The following is a 19,448-nucleotide window of genomic DNA, read 5'->3' as shown; positions in this document are numbered from 1 at the left end:
TCTTCTAAGGTGCCTCAAGACTTTGTAACAACAGAACCTACAACTAATACAATTGCCTCTACAATTTGTCCTTAGCAAGTCTGCCTAGACTTGCTGTCACCATTGGGAAAAAAAGCCAGTGTAATTTAGTGGTTAGAGTGTTGGGTGTGGGAGATCAGCATTGCCACTCTGCCATGAAACTTACTGGATGGCGTTGGGCCAGTCACTCTTTCAGCCTAACTGACCTTGCAGAGTTGGAGGGGAAGAACCATGTAAACCATGTTGAGCTAGGAAAGGTGGGATATAAATGTCATAATTTGAATTAATAAAAAAAGCTTTTATATTCTTAATGAAATCTGTTACACATCTGTTCAAAAGTAAACCACTTAGAGTATAATTAAGCTTACTCCCAAGTGTGTACATGATTGCACATTGGTGTAATGTGCATGGATAGAAAGAAAACTAGAGAAATACCCAAATTCCTGTTTTATTTGGGACCTCTGCATACAAATCAATAGAGCAGAATGCACATGCGTTAATTCGGTGCTGCCATTGGGTTCAGAGGACCGCTATTAAACCATACTTACCTGTACAATAAGCTGAGGTGCATATTTTCTGAAAGGTCTCTTGCAGTATTGTCCATTTTCAATGCAATTGCTACTTTTCAGTAGACATGGTTTAGCTAAATTCAAGGGCAGTAACCATACATCTTCTCTATCATCCAGTGCTCTCTTCAACTTGGGTAACAATATAGTTGTACAGCATAGAATGAATGGAGATTTGCCCCTGATAATGTATTTCATCAATAGAAACCCAATAAGGCAATAGCTCTTGAAGTTTATAGAGAGCTGTTGCAAAAAGTTTATTTGGCTATGTCTGAAGTAAGAGTAAGAACAAGCAAGTGGTAGGTCCTCTGCGTGGGGAACATGGAGAAATGCTATTGGGTAACAGAAAAAGTGGAACTACTCAACACTTACTTGGCCTCTGTCTTCACCCAAAATAAAAGTGATGCTGCCCAACCTGGTGATGACAGAATAAATGATGTAAGGAGGGAGCTGCGGCTCAAGATAGGAAAAGAGGTAGTAAGGGAACACATAGCTATTTTAAATGAATTCAAATCTCCATGAACTGCATCCAAGGGTACTAAAGGAGCTTGTGGATGTAGTTTCAGAGCCTTTGTCTATTATCTTTGAGAATTATTGGAGAACAAGTGAGATCCCTACACACTGGAGGCGGGCAAATGTCCCCATCTTCAAAAAGGGAAAGGAAGACCCAGGTAACTACTGACCGGTGAACTTGACATCGATACTAGGGAAGATCGTAGAACAGATAATTCAACAGCCAGTCTGTGAGCATTTGGAAAAGGATGCTGTGATTACTAAAACCCAGAATAGGTTTCTCAAAAGTAAGTCATGCCAGACCAATCTGATTTCTTTATTTGATGGAATTGCAAACTTGGTGGATCAGGGGAATGCTGTGGACATAGTGTATCTTGATTTTAGTAAGGCTTTTGACAAAGTTCCCCATAATAGCCTCGTAAGGAACTTGGTAAAATGTGGGTTGAATGAGGTAACTCTTAGGTGGATTTGTAGCTGGTAGACTCACCAAACCCAAAGAGTACTCATTCATGGTTCCTTGTCATCCTGGAAAAAAAAATCACAAATGGGGTACAGCAGGGTTCTGTCCTGGGCTTGTTGTTATTCAACGTCTTTATAAATGACTTGGATGAAGGAATTGGGATGCTCATCAAATTTTCAGATAACACCAAACTGGGAGGGGTAGCTAACGGCACAGAAGACAGAATCAAATTCAAAATGACCATAACAGATTGGAGAACTGGGCACAAGCTAACAAAATGAATTTCAATAGGGTTCAGATCAAGGGAAGAAATAGTACCACTCTATTCTGTCTTAGTCAGACCACATTTGGATTACTGTGTCCAATTCTGGGCATCACAATTTAAGAAGGATGTTGACATGGTGGAACGTGTGCAGAGGAGGGCAACCAAGATGATCAAGGGTCTGGAAATCAAGCCTTATGAGGAGTGCTTGAAGGAGCTGGGTATATTTAGCCTGGAAAAGAGGAGACTGAGAAGAGATATGATAGCGATCTTCAAACATCTTAAGGGCTGTCACATGGAAGATGGAGCAAGCTTGTTTCCTCCTACTCCAGAGGGTAGGACTCAAACCAATGGCTTCAAGTTGCAAGAAAGGAGATTCCGACTAAACATTCGGAAAAACTTGAAGGTAAGAGCTGTTCAGCCGTGGAACAGACTCCCACAAGAGGTGGTGGACTCTCCTTTGGAGGTTTCTAAACAGGTTGGATGGCCATCTGTCATGGATGCTTTAGCTGAGATTCCAGCATTGCAGGGGGTTGGACTTCCAACTCTAAGATTCTATGATTCTGCTATTCATGATTTTTGGTTCCTTTGTGAAAGAACGAAAATCATAATACACAAACTGACTAATATACAAAAGAGAGATATGAACAGTGGGCTACATCACGGCATGGTTCATAATTTACATACAATGTCAGAGTGGTGTTTCTAGGACTAAGGTGAAGCTGTGAAGCTCCCTTGTTATTTTTGCTACTGAATGCTTCTATATTACTATATAGTATTGAAGTTTGATTTTTTTGTACGGAATTATTAAATTGCTTTAGTGTTTGAAATGTATCCCTGTTTTCTTTGTTGTAAGCTGCTTTGAGCATGATTTTCTTTTTGGGTGTGGAAAAACTTCATACAAATAAAGTGGACGAATAATTATTTGTCCCCCCTGCCCTGAAATTCTGATAGGTGTACATGATACACTGTTTTGTTTTGTTATTACATTATGTATTTTGTGTTCTTTATGCTGTAAACTACCCTGCCTGTGATGATCTTATTTGAAGGGTGGTATATATATATTAAAATAAATAATAATTATCGTAAAATCCCTCACACGGCCTGCTGTTGTCACTTGCACACACCACGGGGTGGGTGTGTTTTGTGATGTGTGCACCCCCACGCTGCAGAGTGGAACTTGGGGGAGGGTGGTGGGCCCTCTATTAAAAATTTGTGGGAGCCCAGGCACAAGTCAGTGCCTATGCTCACTATGGGTGGGGAGTGGGGAATAATAGTGTCCAAATTTATTTATTTCTTTTTAAATTCACCACTTTTACTGCAGAGTTGGAAGGGGTCCGAGGGTCATCTCGTCCAACCCGCTGCAGTGCAGTAATCTCAGCTAAAGCACCCAGGCCAGGTTGCCTCATCTATTTTGAGTCGGCGCCCGTCTGTCTCGGCAGACAAGGGAGATTATACGTATTAGGGTCAGTGCGCCTGGATGTCAACCACAAAGTCGGCGGTTCGAGCCCAGCCAAGGACAACGCAGGGGGTTGGACTAGATGACCCCTGGGGTCCCTTCCAACTCCGCAGTGCAAGAGATAAGAGATAAGGACGAGAAGAGCATCTTGGCTTCGCTGCCCCGCCTCGCCAGGAAAGTGCTCGCGTTCGCCAGCGGGCGAGGGCTTTCTGTCCCGCGGGAGCCGCCGTCGCGCCGTCGCCCTGGCAACCGAGCCGGGCAAAGCGGCCTTGCGCTGCGCCGCCCGAAGAGAGCCATGGACGCGGCCCACCGAGCCGCCCTGCTCGCGGCCTCCTGCCTCCACACGCCGGTGGACCCCCGCACCAGGGCCCCGGTCGCGCTTTACGAGAGGGAGGGCGGAAGGCCCGAGCGGCAGGTAGGCCGAAAGCGGGGGGAGGCCGGAGTCGGCGGGGGGGGCGGAGCTGCCCCCTGGTGGCCGCGGGAGGGAACGGCAGGAGGCGCCTTTGCCCTTCCTCCCGGGAAAAGTGGCACTGGCTGCGTGTCTCGAGCGGAGGGGAGGAGCTTATTAATTAATTAATTAATTAATTAATTATAATAGTCCCTTGTCCCCTGAAGGTCTATTAATACACAAACGCACACATGCAGTAACCACAAAGAAAGAAAAATAATAATGAAAATGCTCCCACCCAGTAATTAGCAGGCAAACAACTATTTTGTCAAAGAGCAGGGAGGGGGATTAGGCTAGATGGAAGTAAAATCTTCTTATTGTTTTTGTTTATTTATTTATTTCGCGAAATTTATACACCGCTTGATGGTTAAAAACCTCAGAGCTTTTAAGTAAAAGATAAAACAATAAAATCGAGAAAAATTCACAACTATAGTTTAAAACCTGCACAAGTTAAAATACTGAAACAGATTAAAATTAGCTGAACTTTCTAAGCACTGGGTAGGCTTGTCTAAACAATTTTTTAAATCTATTTTTTAAGCTTAAAAAGGTAAACGTAAGCTTGCTAGTCGCTTTTTACCCAGAAGATCACCAAGTGACTTGCAGCCATGGACACAATGCCTTAAGAGAAGGGAAAATATTGGGCTAGGGGGAATTATACATCAATACATTGTCTAACGTAACATGTATGAAAAAATAAAAGCAGCACAACCAGCGTGTAAATAACTAGGAGAAATCAGCAACCAAAGCTTTTCCAGCTGTGATTGCAATGATTGGAAATCACAAATGCTAACAGCTAAGAAAAACAGTTGTTAAACCAAATATGCTTAATAAGAAAGAAAGAGAAACACTGAAAGATTGACAACTCCTCTCAAAATCACCCATGCTTGTGCCTTGAATGACTGCCAGGTTGGCACACATTGAATGACTGCCGGATTGGCAGTGCTTTTATTAGCACAGTGAAAACTCTTCTAGGCAAACATGTGCCTCTGGTGCACTTTTGCTTTAAACGGAGGTGGCAGGTCTTTCTGATGTTGGACTGGGCTGATATTGCTGTAGGTCCAGTTTTGTTCTGTAGGAGTGGAAGTTGTACCTTGCCAGGCTGTGCTTTCCTCTCTGGCATGAAGGAGAGTGCTTATTGTAAAGTGCCTTTGTGTACGATGGATTAGGCTCCATGACACATGGGTCGTCTTCCTGCCTCCCCTCTTTTCTGCTGCCAATCATGTCACTGGGCTGTCACTTAGAACAAGAAAGGTGGCAGACTGAAAACCTGCTGTTTAGTGAGTAGTAGTGTTCTAAGAATAAAAGCTTGCACTTTTAAATTTGTCAACTGCAAAGGTAATAACACTGCAAGTTTCGAAACATTCTAAATTCTTTAACTTGCATGCTTTTTTAACAATCAAGTTGTATATAAATTGTATGAAACAAAGGAAAACCGATGGAATCAATTCTAAATTGTTTTACTTCTCTTATTGCATTTTGATTGAAGACATTATCATAGGTAATGTTTCTGAGAATTTGTAAGTCACAAATACTATAGGAACCAGATGGCATTTGTATACCAAGCCTACACAAATCTCTTAATGAGCTTTACATCAAAGGAGTCGAAATGAGTTTACGGGCAGCTAACCAGAAAGGTACATAGTGTTGTAGAATATCTGTTGATGAAATGCAATTATTCATTTGAAATTAGAAATAAAAATGGATTTAAATGTTAATTACAGTTGAGCAACTTTGGCTGCAGGATGATGTCATGCAGATTGGACCCTACTTTTACCATTTCTCAGCAGTTTTCAATGCTGAGAGACGCCAAGTTCCACAGTTGATGGCACCTACCACTTGACCAAATTACTAGCATTTTATACTTATTTCTCCAAGGGGAATGAAAACATTATAATAATATTCTGTTTCAGGATAGTTTGAGTCCTGAGAGACAGCAGCGTTCTACTGGGCATGCCGATTGCAGAGACTGGATAGACCTCTCCAAAATGTACCTTTCGAATCAAGAATATTATTTAAAGCTGGAAGAGCTTAAGTACGCTCACCTGGAGACCATGGCAAAATTGGAAAACATGTATCGGAATAAACTGTATCTAAAAGATGTTCAACCTTTAACAAATGTGGATGTGACCCATAGTATGAATGATAGGTATGGTTTATAATCTATATTTGTAGTATTATTTCTCTGAAGATGTTAAATATTGTAGATACAGGCAGCAACCCTTTTAGGGGTTGGCATGTGATTGCCGACGCGCAGGTCTTTTGGACCTGGAAGAGGGCAGAACGGGGTGGGGATGGGAGGTCAGGGCATAATGGGGTGGGGTGTGCTTATGTGGGCTCTGCTGACACACGCAGGGGCCAGGAACGGAGCCCCTGCATGAAATAGTTGCTGCCTGTATATATATTATGGAGGAATTTGCATGCTGATAATCTCACCAAAACAGTGTTTTATATACTATATGCCAACAGCTTAATTTTTTAAAACTGCCAAAGAACCTTCAGTTCTAGATTTTTGTATCTGGCCGCACTTGTCTCCCTGCAGGTAACTCAGAAAGAACAGCTGAACAAGGAAGAGAGCTGAGTAGTGTGTGTGTGTGTGTGTGTGTGTGTGTGTTTCTTGCCTTGATTTGTTTTAAAATGTCCTTAATTGTAGGATAAACTCCTTAATCCTACTGAAAACGTCAGAACTGGTTCAACTGTTGTGGTGTACAATAGGTTATATATAGATATCGATATCAATATAGATGTTGGAAGGTAATTATTTAACTTTCAGAGTTACCGAGTGCGTAACACTGCTAATTGCTTAACTATGCTTAAGCAATTGGGAGTGCAGGATTGCATCCTCTTTCTTCCCCACTCGATCCTTTTGGACTGGGGTGTAAATTCTTCCTAGGGATTTAGCACCAATTAACTATTACGTCGGATGGTGGCATTATCTGATGCTAAGACTAACCAGGCTTCCTGCTTGCACCAGAATCTGAAGCCGTGGTTTAGGACAGAAGTCCTGAAATGGGACTGAAATGAAATTTTGGGAACATAGTATGCGGCTTTAATACCAAGTCAGCCCATTGATTCATCTAGCCCCATATTGCCTCACTGACTGGGAGCTGCTCTCCAGAGTTTCCAGTTGGCTTCTTTCCCAGCAGCACCTGAAAATTCCAAGGATTGAACCTGGGACATTCTGCATGCAAAGCAGAGGCTCTGCTAATGAGCTGTGGCCTGTCTCCCTATTCATAGTAACGAAGTACTTTTGCATAGGGTTTTCCAAAGGTTTCAGAACACTGTGCAGATATTCCTTAGGGAGCACCTTCTAAAATTAATTTTCAGTTTTGCTAATAGCAGTACTTCTTATTTTTACTTCTATTCTCTGTCTTTCAGGAGACCAGTGATGTGAGTTCTGATTGCAGACATAAAGCTAACATCCAGCCTATGGTTGCTTGGTCCTAACACAAATATTTCACTAAACTGTACATTTTATCATAAGGAACAAATGCAGTTTGGGGAAAGCTATTTTTCAGGCTTCTGGTAACAAAGGCGATGAGCTGGGACACAACCAGTATAGCCCAACCTGCTATACTGGTGGGATTCTTTAGACTTGAAATGCTCCTTCATTCTGTTATTCATCAAAGCAGTCTGGTTATATTTTGCCGCTTGCAGAAAACTAACCTTCACATTATTATTTCCTTTTAGATCTTGGGAGCCAAGGCCTTTTCAACCTCAGAATATGTGTAAATCATTTTCTGAGCCTGATTTGAACAATTCTTTTCATTCAGATTTATCTCATATATCTGATAAAGAATTAGAGTTAGAAGACAGTGAAGACAGATCACTTACATTTGGTAAGGAGCAAGCTGAAAATTCATGGGATGGGTCATCTTTGGAGGACTATTCTCACTGCAACCAAAGTATTTTATCCAAATTACAGACTTTGAGGAAGAGCAGGAGGAAGAAAAAAAAGTGGTCCCCAAAGATCACAATACCTGAGCCTTTCCAGATGACTATCAGAGAAGCTAAGATAAAACAACAGAACATAAAGTCAAAGTCACTGATTGAATTGGAAAATAACTTGCTGAAGAAAGAATTGGAGGAGGAAGCAGAATGTCAAAAGAAATTCCGAGCCCATCCAGTGCCTGCTTATGTCTTTTACCCTCTCTATCATGATATTATGCAGCAAAATGAAGAACGTAGAAAGTCACTAAGAGAGAGGAGGCGAGAAATCCTTCTAGCTACACAAAAGCCATTTCAGTTTATTGAGCGGGAAGCACAAAAGAAAGAAATGAAGAAAATGCAGTTGAAGGGCGTTTCTTCACCAGAAAAGAAAGCAAAAGTATTCAAAGCAAAACCAGTTCCTAAATTTGTTTATAGTTCAGAAATTAATGAGAAGCTAAAGGAGGAAGAGCTTTATAGAGATATTAGAATTCAGATGAGATCAGAAGAACTTCTGCGCAATTCATCTCTCCCTAACAGTAGGTTAGGAAACAGAGGCATTAATAAGAATAGGCAGCAAAATCATCTTGAGCTGACTAAAGAAGTAGAACACAAACCAAAGACCAAAGCCAAGGTCCCAGATTTTGAAATTTTACATCAAAAATTCCTGAAGCAGCTTCAGAGACAGAAGAATGTGAAACACATTACAGCTTGTGAACCCTTCAATCTCTGTACACCAAATATAGCATCCAACAAAGAGAAGATTCTTGAGGACATTCAAATGGATGAAGAAAAATTAAAGGAAACACGCTGGCCCTATGCTTCTTCAAGAGCTAAGCCTCAAATGAGGTCTTTGAATGCAAATTCATCTCCTTCAGGCTGTGAAGAATCTGTATCTCCAAGAATTACAGAATCTACAAGACGACGACTACAAGCAGTCAGGTGAGCTGTTCACAGGCCTGGACTGATGTAATTGTCATGAGTTTAATTTCAAGTTGCTTGTGGAAAATAAAACCATGTTGATGCAATAAGGTACTAAATACTTGTTTTAGTTATCGCTGCATATCTTAAGTGAAGTTAAAACTACGATCCACATGGGATAAATAAAACTATTATTCTCTGTTTATAATGGTTTTAGTAATTGCATGGGTTTTTTTTATGTAAGTAATTTTTATTGGTTTTCGTATCTGTTTACCAACGTATGACAACTAAACATAATCATGTTAATCATATTAATTTCGGGTTTTTTGATAACGAAATATGAAGATTATCTTTGAATGCGTGAAATTCATGCTATTTTGGAGAGGAATTCAGTGTTGCACTAAGGCAATCATTTCATCAGAGCAAGCATTTCAGATGAAATGAACCCCCTTTTCCTTCCTCCATGTTCTGTTCTGGGGCTTCCAGGGAATGGGGGTGGCAGGTGGGGAAGTCCTTTTCCTCCCCTTAATTGTTTTAAGCCACACTCCATTGTCAGCAGCTGATTTTGCGTCCCCTCTTCCCAGATCTTGTGTCTGGCGTTGGGGCACCAGTCACTTTGCCCTAGTTACACAGCTGACAAGACCAAGGGGGCCAACCATTTCCTGAGTTCAGTGTTCTGATGTAGTGGTTGTAGCAATGGATGTCTCCAGAGAACTGTGGATGGATGGTTGGCTATGCTCTCTTTTAGGGTAAGAGTATTATAGAAAGTACATTGTTACATTGCATGTATGTCTGAACTCACATGCATGTTCCACACTCGTGTATTCATACACACGGTACTGAGAGGTTTAGGATCCTTTGATAGAGTTATGATGTGCGTCCGTCGTGCCCACAAGAAGTTCCTACACCAGAGGTGTATTATATGAAATGAAAGTGTCAGAATAGATAAATGTTGCTTCAGAAAGCAAAATTACAATTTAAGCAGGCAAAGAGTGAGTGAAAGAATCCTTAACTGTTCTCAAAAGCCTATAGAAAATGAGCGCGACAATTTCACCACAGAACCCACACTAATAGCAAGCCAAGAAATGGAGCGGGGGAAGGTAGAGTTGTCCTTGAAGCGAAGGTTGTGTTGTTTCCTTTGGAGTGCTAAGTAAGAATTCTTTCTTGGAGCTTGGAGAGCTAACTAACCATTGAAAATCTAGGGTTTTTGTAAAAATTTTAGCCAATTCATTCTAATGGAGAAGGAAGGGAGCTCTGAGATGAGCAATTCCTATAATTTTAGTACTTCTATTGTTCTGTTGTTTCTTCCCAGAGTTTCCTGCCTATTTCCCATTTTCTTTATTTTGCTTAACAAAAAGTTGAAAGGATCTAGTGAGCAATGACTGAACTGTTTATCCTTGTTTACTTCCTGTCTTAAAGTTACCTTAGTATTATCATGATGGCATCCATTCAGGTGTTGATTAGATGTTATTAGTTGCTAGATTTACACGTGCTGATATTTACACAAGGTATTTGGAGCTCAGGATGTCTTTTCAGACTGGCACCAGTATCAAGAAAGTTCATAATGGGGATCTCCTGTTATATTAAGTTATGCCAACCTTCTTACTCATTCTATGATCTACAGTAATAAGTCATAGAAAAAGTTGAGATTGACACACACCCATTCACATCATTTTTTATTAAATGTATCACAAGACTAACAAAATATTCCAGCAATTCAAAAGAAAGAAAGAAAAACAATTGCGCACCATCATGTATAAGGGTAAAGAGATAAAACATATTTTTAAATAATAAAAAATATACTTACACAAAAGAGGCAACATGGCAGTATTCCAAGACAGGACACAGGCACCAGATGAAATAATATTTGGGTGGGATTCGCCATCTGTGTGAAGTACATAACTTATTGACCTGTGTAAGTGTATACTTGAGAAATTCTATAAAGCCTTTTCCCAATTTAAATTTATTTAGTTCTACTTTATTTTGTTATTCAGGGTGTCAGCTGAGGAAAAAAGGAAGGTAGAAGAAGAGAAGAAGAAAAATAGAACAAAACAAAAAGAAAGAGCAAGAAAGCTACAGAGACTTATATACACCCGGGCTGAGGCAAATGATCCCCATCAAAGTCTAGCTCAGATGCATAAATCGAAGTTTAAAATACTCAGGTATTCTGCTAATGTAGCCTCCAAATCCTGACCCTATAGGTGCAAGATCATTAGTTCAGTAGCAGGCCCTCAAAGTGGGTAACATAGTTTAGTCTTGCTGCTTCTATTTTTATGTTGCTGTGAAAGTTCATGATTAAATTCCATACCATTTCCATGTCATGGTATATTAAAAAAACAGGAAACATGAAAAGCAGAGAATGAAAGAATATCTCCAGGAGCTGGAAGAAATGGAAGAAAGAGTGAAAAAGAGGCCACTGTTGTTGGAACAAGCTACACAGGTTATTGACATCTCTCATATATTGGGGTGCCAACTTTCTTCTTTATCTGATGATCAAGAACTGTCATTGAGGTGATGCAAGTTAGGCCACCTTCCCAGGCTCCTGTCTCCCATTGCATCACTTCTGTCTGCCTCATTTCATTTGTCTGTGCTTTCTCAACCAGCAATGATTGCTGCCTTCCTGGTTATAATTGTGTACAGTAATGTCCCAGTTAAGCTGTCTTTATTTTATACTCTGCATTCCTAATCCACCCACCACAGTGTGAAGAGTAGAGGAGACGCCACTTAATTTAACTGTGATTATTTACACTTGTTTTGTTTACTTGCTTGATTTCTAGTCTGCCTTTTGACCCAGAAGGATCCCAAGCGGCTTACTTAAAATAATGCAACAACATTAGGTCTGCTTCTTCCATTTCTGGCACATGGTATTGCTCTGTGGTAGTATGTCTTCCCTTCTACTTAAGGCTGCAAGTCAAGGGCAGAGATGGATGAACCAGCCCTAGCTGAGCAGATATGTAATCTAAACGTTTAATATTTTTAACATGTAATTTAAACATTTAATGTGCTTGCCGGTGCAGAGGTGTTGAGTACCAAATTTTAAAATGCCACTGTCTAAAGCTTTGTGTTTGTGTTCCACAACATTTTCATGCTCTGAGGTCATGGATGTTTGGCAACCAATGTACACATCCACAGCCGTATACGGTGGTACCTCAGGTTACAGATGTTTCAGGTTACAGACCTTTCAGGTCACAGACTCCACTAACCCAGAAATAGTACTTTGGGTTAAGAACTTTGCTTCAGGATGAGAACATAAATCGTGCGGTGGCGGTGCGGCGGCAGCAGGAGGCCCCATTAGCTAAAGTGGTGCTTCAGGTTAAGAACAGTTTCAGGTTAAGAACGGACCTCCGGAATGAATTAAGTTCTTAACCTGAGGTACCACTGTTTATTCTTTAAATTTAAGAGTATCTTAGTAATGTATTTTATTATTCTTTTACTCTACCTCTCCTAAAATATAGAAAAATGCACGAATAGCAGCCGAGAAGCATTACTCCGGTATTCTTCGAGAGCTGGGACTATGTGAAGAGTTTGTTTCAAAGAAAGGTGAAACAGCTACAGAAATGCTTTTGCAGGACCATTCCAGTGGTGGCTCTGACATTTTGACAGCAGACGGCGAAAGGTAAATACTGCCAGTGGTTGCCATAGATCAGGATGGTCAACTTGTGGCCTTCCAGATGTTGTTGGCCTCCAACTGCCAGCAACTGCCCAGCCAAGGTGACCAAGGATCACGGATGATGGAAGCCGTGGTCTAACAAAATTGGGAAGGATGCAGATTCCCCATCCCTGCCCTAGATGTTTGAAGAGGGAGACTGACAACTTTAATCTCAAACTGCCCCTTTTGCTGTACAGTGGTGCCTCGCAAGACGAAAAGAATCCGTTCCGTGAGTCTCTTCGTCTAGCGGTTTTTTCGTCTTGCGAAGCAAGCCTATTAGCGGATTGGCGCTATTAGCGGTTTAGCGGCTATTAGCGGCTATTAAAGGCTTAAGGGATTAGCGGATTAGCTGCTAAAAGGCTATTAGCAGCTTAGTGCCTTAGAAAAAGGGGGTGAGGAGCAAAAAAACCCCCCCAGGAATCGCAAGACATTTTTGTCTTGCGAAGCAAGCCCATAGCAAATTCGTTTTGCGAAGCACCTCCAAAACGGAAAACACTTTCGTCTAGCGGGTTTTCCGTCTTGCGAGGCATTCGTCTTGCGGGGCACCACTGTAGTTTATTCTAATAGCACAGAACTCTAAAATCCAAAGCCATGTGGTATGTCTGCACCTCCTCTCTGGAGAGAGACTTAAATCTCCATTGGGTGACAGCATCATGTGAGTCAGCATCAACTTCCCCTTCCTCTTTTTCCCTCTGCTGGCCCCCATGCTATCCCAGTCTGGTCTAGTGGGTTCCCCAACTCTCCAGAGCACGTTTGGGGGGCATGCAGGGGACTACATGGGAGATGGTGGGAGATCTGTCCGGCCAGCTGTGGTCATTCTACTGGCAGATGGACACTGTTGGGTTTCACCCATTGAAAAGAATGTGAAAATATTCACAGCCCTTATACCTGCAGTTGATTGGTGGATTGAAGAATTGATGGTAAAAGTCCTCAAAGTAAAGCAAACTGCCAAAACCTAAAAGTCCCTGGATGCTTCCTCTAGCTGGGATTACACTAAGTGTGCATTTCCTTTTTTACTCAGTTATTAGGTTATTACATCAGAACTGCAAGAATTGGCAAGGTAATCAAGCAGCCAAGAGGTTTTATTTGCAGCTTTAGGAAGACAGCAGACTTGGAGCTCTCTAGTGGACACGACAATAGCTGCCCTTATTTTTCAGGAGTGTTCCTTAGAATGGAGGGGCTGTGAGGCCACCCCTGAACCATCCCATATATACCTATCATGTTGGAACATGAGTAATTTTAGCTTGATAACTTCTAATTGAGCTGACCTAGCTGGGCTTTTGGCTGATTATAGAGACTGACTGGCACTTATAGCTAGAGCTAGGTCCACGAGTAGGAGGACCAACCACATGCATGGCTCCAATATCGGAGTGCTGATTTTAAAAACAAGGCTATTCTGTATATTGCTTCACACAGAAAGCAGGCTGTTTGGAGACTTGCTTCAGGAAAGGACACAGTGATGGTTTTATCACTTACTGTCTTCTTACAGTCAAGATGAAGAAGGGCAGGCATTTGGAGTTTGCATACTGTTCCAGGATTCTTTGTTCTTGTGGGCTTATGATCCATTTCATCTGGGGGACAGTGATCTTCTGTACCAGTGCACCCTTTGAATATATGTGCATGGCAGCCTGATGGCTTCTTTGTTCATGAGGCATTCCGAGATTGATGGTTTTGTCTCTGCAGATGCCTCCTTTGAGGGTATCTGGGAGGGTTCAGGGCACATGGGGGGGTAGGGGGAAAAGTGAGAGGACCTACTGCACAAAGCATAAATCCTTGCACTGATGGACCTGTGACTTACTGCTGCATTGGATGCAAGCCATAATGCTACACTAGTTGAAGCTAAATTTTACAATGCAATAACATTGTCACCAGTGCAATAACACGAAATCACGCCAGTTGACAAATTTGAGAATAGCTCCTTATGGCTGTGATCTGATTGGGTCATAATCTGTATTCAGCTGTTCTTCAGAGGATGCCAATGGGCAGTGTTTTTCTTCTGTTTCTCCTGTAGTGATAATGAAAATAAAGCAGGAGATGGAGAATCTGAGAGAGAATGGGAGAGCTCACAGCCCCATTCTGCCCAGTCTTGTGGAGAGGAGGATGGTGATGAGGAGGAGGATGTGGAAGCCTCTGAAGAGGAGGTGGACATGGAAGCTCAGCCAGATGACGATGGCCAGGAGGCTCCTGAGTATGAAAGTGAAAACAATGAACAAGCTGCCACAGAAAAATCCAGTGATGATGAAGGCTAACTGAAATGCTTGTTGTGTGGGTTTTTGTATTTTGAATTTATTCTGTTGCTCCAAATAATATAAGAGATGGAGAAAATGAGACAACTGGTGCAAATAGAGTTTTGAAGCATTTTTCATGTGCTGATCAGCTGTGAGTTTTCAACTGGCTTATTTTATTTATTAAATTTGTAGACTGCCCTATATCTGCAAGTCTCAGGGTGGTTCCCAGGATAAAATCAATATAAAACCACAAAATTCATAATCAAAACAAAAACAACCCAGTAATCCTTCCCCCACATTTTAAAAAGGCATAGGATGTCAACCCACCAAAGGCCTGGTTAAAGAGGAATGTTTTTGCCTGGCACCTAAAGGTGTATAATGAAGGCCCCAGGCAAACCTCCCTGGGGAGAGCATTCCTCAAAGGGGAGCCACCACCGAAAAGGCCTGTTCTCGTTTTCCCACCATCGATCTCGTGGAGGAGGCACACGAAGAAGGGCCTCAGAAGATGATCTCAGGGTCTGGGTAGGTCCATATAGAAAGAGGTGGATCTTTGAGGTATTGTTGTCCTGAGCCATTTGGGGCTTTATAGGTTAAAACCAGCACTTTTAATTGGGCCCAGAAACTAATTGGTAGCCAGAGCAGTTGGACCAGGATTGGTGTAATATGCTCAAACTGTCTTGCCCCAGTGAGCAACCTGGCCGCTGAATTCTGCACTAGCTGAAGTTTATGAACTGCCGTCAGAGCCAGCCCTGCATATAATGCATTGCAATAATCCAGCCTAGAGGTTACCAGAGCATAGGCAACAGTAGTTAGGCTATCCCTGGCCAGATAGGGGCATGGCTGGGCCACCAGCCAAAGCTCATAAGCTCTCTGGCTCTCTGGGCCACTGAAGCCACCTTTCATTTACTCCTTTTATTATAAAAAGCAAAGGTAGCTGTGTTGGTCCCTAAGGGGAAAACCCCCCTCCAAAATCTACAGTTTGCAATACCTTATTAGGACAAATCGAAATATCACAAAGCAGTGGCAAGCATTTGTGTTTTCCAAAATTCTTAATCAGGCAAGATATTACATAGAGCAAGGTCAGGGGAATGAGGAAAAATAAGCAAGTATAAAGTATATAGATTTTAGTAGAGGTGTGCATCAGCTGTGTGTAGAGGCTGAATAACAAGGTGAATTAGGCTGATTTGAGGTTAGGGTAAGTGCTCCCGCAAGGCCATGTGATTTTCTGCTTGTTTTGTACAGAATAGTTCTGTTTTTTTGTATATCTCTCTTTCTCTAGGTCCATGGGCTTTGTAAAACACAAGACTGCCAAAAATGTTGCTTGTAGAGCCCTGAAGAGATTTGGATTGAATTTTGTTAAAGCACAGCAGCAGAGGATATAAAATTTACATCTTTTTCATAAATTCTTTGCTGCCCTGCTTTAATCAAACCAAAAGAAAGCTCTCCAGGCCATTTTCTAGAGAGCCTCATATTGTGAGGCCTGTATCAGACATCTGAAAGCCTAACTTGCAGGACACAAACAGCCACAGGAAAATTTTTTTGAAATGTAGAAGCAAGAATACACATCACATGGACCTTCTATTTATTGTTTTAAGGTAAGAAAGAGCAAGAGACAGTCCCCTTTGAAAAGATGCAACTGCTATGGATTTGGGTGTTTTAGTTGGCCTACTGAAGTCATTGCCCTAATGAAGATTATGAAGGAAAGTTACAGCAGAAACTCAAAGCCAACTGGAGAGGCTTTGTCTGCAATTTGGCAAGTCCTAGGTATTTTTTGATTCTACGCTGTAGAGCTGTTTTATATAATGCAGCTTGGAATCCAAAACATAGATTGAAGTGATGAGAGCACAGAACATGGAAGGAACAGAGAGAAATTACATTTAGATTCAAAGCAAATCTTGGGCCCTGTGGACAGCCTTAGGTTTCAGACACTGTTCCAGGGTAGAGATTGCAAACTGGTAAGTCTCTGTTTAGTGCTATAGGTATCAGGTTTTGCATTTAGGATTCTGGGACAAACAAGCAATGGCTGTTCCGTGTGTGTGTGTGTGTGTTTGTTTTCTATTTATTTCATAAAATTTATATACCACTTGTTTGGGGGAAAAACCAACAACCCTCAAAGAGAATGTGGCAGTTTAAATGTTAGTAAAACCAGAGGTTAATTTTAAGTGATATCTTAAGTAAATGAGTCAATTGAAGCCCAAACTATTGCATAGTGGTTGAAGGGTGTGTCACTCTCAGAACGCAAAGTTCCTCTATGAGTGGTAAAAACCATCTCTCTCTGGTTATACATTTTGCCCCGAAGCTTGGAGAAGCAATGGAAGCTTCTGGTTCATAGAACCCCACGCTCACCGTTGGGCAATGTTTTCCATTAGGAAGCACAGCCCTACAGTGCCATCTGGTGTTACATGTTTATAACAGTAAAATGGATGAATGTAGCTGAGTCCCATGTGAATCAGGGCAGCAGAGCTTAGAAGTGGGGAAAGTTGCCAAGAACTGTACTTCTAATTATTGCCAAGATCCATCTCTAAGATACAAATACTAGATTTGTAGCATATGTGAACACTTGTTACTTCAAAACATAGTTGTACCCTATTGTCATTTTTTTATAGTTTCTAACTTTTATTTATTCTGTCTTTGCTATTCCTTTCCATCTGAAGAAATTTCAGATTGCAAATTAGTTCATCACACAATAACTTTATTGACTGAGTGGTATGGCATGCACCATGACAATAACTGAGGTGGCACCTATACATTCGGTCCTAGCGCTTGCCTAAGATTCCTATTCTACATCATTTATCAAATTATTTCTACATCACGTTTTGGGGCACAGTCCAGTCAGGTGGCTCACAGTATAATATCAATATGGACTCATCCTTTGAATTTTCAAAATGTAGGTTTACTGTTCTGTAAAGGGGTTGTAAAAATGGTACTTTCCTCAGCAGTCATGAATCTCAGTATAGCGATAAAATCTTTATACTAAAAGTGTTTTGAGAGTGGTGAGGAAAATATAAAAAGTACAGTGTTGCAGCCAATAGGTTACTTTTTAATTATAGTTGAAAAAACAAAATGACTTCATATGTGTAGCAGTAAATGCTTAGCTCAGGGGTCGGCAGTGGTACTGTAGGTCTCCATAAATATCTCTTCAAAAATCCACAGCACAGAATAACTTGTTCTTCCTACTCAGTTCCTGTTTGCATTGGCTCACCCTCCCTCCCCACTGAACATGCCCCCATTTCATCTGTTTTGAACAGAGGAGAGGTCTAAAGAGCTTCCTTCTGAGAGCAGGTGTGGGAGTGGCTGGTCTAGTTGCCTTGCTTTGATGAGGCATCTTTGCCCCCATCACTTTGTGGTCCTGTCTCTCAGATGCAGTAGCAATGGCACCCCCCCCCCCATGGCAGCCATTTTGTGTTATGCCACTTCTGTGGCAATCCTTTTGTATTATACCACATCTCCATGGCAACCCTGTTCATAGGATCATAGCATTGTGGAGTTGGAAGGGACCTCAAAGGCTCATCCAGTCCAGCCTCCTGTAATGGAGGAATCACATCTAAAGAGTCCTTGACAGGTAGCCATCTAATCTCTGCTTCAAATGAATGAGTGTCCACCACCTTCCAGGGAGTCTGTTGCGATGTGCCGTAAGACATTTTCTCAAAATTTCCTCAAATATAGCCACCGACCCCAAAAAATTGGCAAACTGCGTCTTAAACAGACATAGCATGCAAACTCTTCCATTTTTTATTTATTCAGATAAGATTTCATCAGTTATTCCAAGAGTTCCCCAGGTCTCAATGCTAGTCTACTATCAGGAAATCTGAACGCTTTAAACCTCTGCTTATAATGTGGCTCCTTTAAAAGTCAAAAGGACTTTTGCCATTGATTCAGCATTGTGTGGCTTAATCAGTGTTGCATTGATGCATTACTTTAAATATATACAGCATTTCAAAAATAAAACTTTCTTACTGTTACAGTGTTCCTAAACATTTTAAAGCACAATGGTAATATCAGACATACACTTACATTGGCTATTAAATAATTATATGAAAATGCTGAGTACAGTGAAACAGCTTGATGGATGCTACTCTTGATTTCATTGAAAAGGTTACACTGGTTAAACTTGTATCTGGGGTCCTTAACTTGTGGTCCATGGATGGGCTTGAGAGGATCCATGAACTGGGCAGGAAAGCAATGATTTCCCAATGCAATAAAAGAAATTGAATGTAACATTTTGTGTTTATGTGCTTTCTTCAGATTCTCAGGAGGGTTCATGACCCAAATAAGGTTAAGATCCACTGCCCTACTTGTTAACTCGATGTCAAGTTTAAGGTTTCCATTTCCATGTTCTGTTTTTATTTCACATTTCTTCACCATCTATCTACTATATGGAGCTGCTTTTTCCAGAAACCATTACATCTCATAGAAAACTGTCTTCCGTCTCTCTTTAAAAAAACAAAAGGGCGTGTGCCTTTTACACTTGGACATGAAAACACAGTGAATTAAGTTTGTGTTTCAATATTGAAATTAAGAAATTGTAAAACGGTTCAGACATTTCAAGACTTTGCCCTTGAAGTGTCATAGTCTTTTTCTATTTACCGTACTGTCCAATAGACATTCTTAAAGGCATCCAAAAGTACAAACATACCGTAATAATTTTTCTCCTCCTAGAAAAGGCTTTTTCTCAACAAGAGAGGGAACATCTGATCGGCAAGGTCATGTTTCCTGGCACCTGAGTTTCCTGTCCACCAGAGGCCTTGAGATGTTTCTGTTTCTTGAATAGCAGCTATCCCACTGTGGTTAGTCACAGGGCAAATGTCCTTTAAAGCTGGTGGAAGCACTTTGAGATGTTTGGTGGGAGGAGACAGTTATCATTAAGTGTGTGTGTGTGTGTGTGTGTGTGTGTGAGAGAGAGAGAGAGAGAGAGAGAGAGAGAGACACCATAGCTGCTAGAGGGCTGTGAAAATTGTGTCCTGGGCTTTTTAGGATCATCTACCCCGTCCTTTTTTTCT

At 41.3% G+C, this 19,448-nt stretch overlaps 1 protein-coding gene across 3 annotated transcripts; it reads left to right on the top strand.

The window, feature by feature from the left end:
* Positions 1-3,501: 3,501 nt before the first annotated feature.
* On the top strand, positions 3,502-18,666 carry FAM161A (FAM161 centrosomal protein A). Of its 3 annotated transcripts, none has more exons than XR_014509977.1 (7): positions 3,502-3,693; positions 5,637-5,872; positions 7,414-8,592; positions 10,912-11,011; positions 12,027-12,187; positions 14,232-17,670; positions 17,844-18,666. XR_014509977.1 is itself a non-coding variant. In XM_083435324.1 (7 exons), the coding sequence occupies exons 1-7, from the start codon at positions 3,574-3,576 to the stop codon at positions 14,467-14,469; spliced, it is 2,202 nt and encodes a 733-aa protein (XP_083291450.1). In that variant the 5' UTR covers positions 3,502-3,573; the 3' UTR covers positions 14,470-18,666. The 3 variants fall into 3 exon arrangements, 2 of the variants coding, with proteins under 2 accessions (XP_083291450.1, XP_083291451.1); XM_083435324.1 differs by adding an exon at positions 10,566-10,733 and having other exon boundaries at positions 14,232-18,666; XM_083435325.1 differs by having other exon boundaries at positions 14,232-18,666.
* The last annotated feature ends 782 nt before the right edge of the window (positions 18,667-19,448 follow it).

Source organism: Podarcis tiliguerta (genome assembly GCF_965153285.1).
Source record: "Podarcis tiliguerta genome assembly, chromosome: 3".
Lineage (NCBI taxonomy): Eukaryota > Metazoa > Chordata > Lepidosauria > Squamata > Lacertidae > Podarcis > Podarcis tiliguerta.
The sequence above is the reverse complement of the archived record's forward strand: the minus strand, read 5'-3'. Positions and strand labels throughout refer to the sequence as shown.

What these genes read in the sequence shown, in the direction of transcription:
- FAM161A (XM_083435324.1), top strand. Translation starts at nt 3,574, where the DNA reads ATGGACGCGGCCCACCGAGCCGCCCTGCTCGCGGCCTCCTGCCTCCAC. An exon ending in GCGGAAGGCCCGAGCGGCAG is followed by an intron (nt 3,694 to 5,636) that starts GTAGGCCGAAAG and finishes ATTCTGTTTCAG; the next exon opens with GATAGTTTGAGTCCTGAGAG. An exon ending in TTGACAGCAGACGGCGAAAG is followed by an intron (nt 12,188 to 14,231) that starts GTAAATACTGCC and finishes TTTCTCCTGTAG; the next exon opens with TGATAATGAAAATAAAGCAG.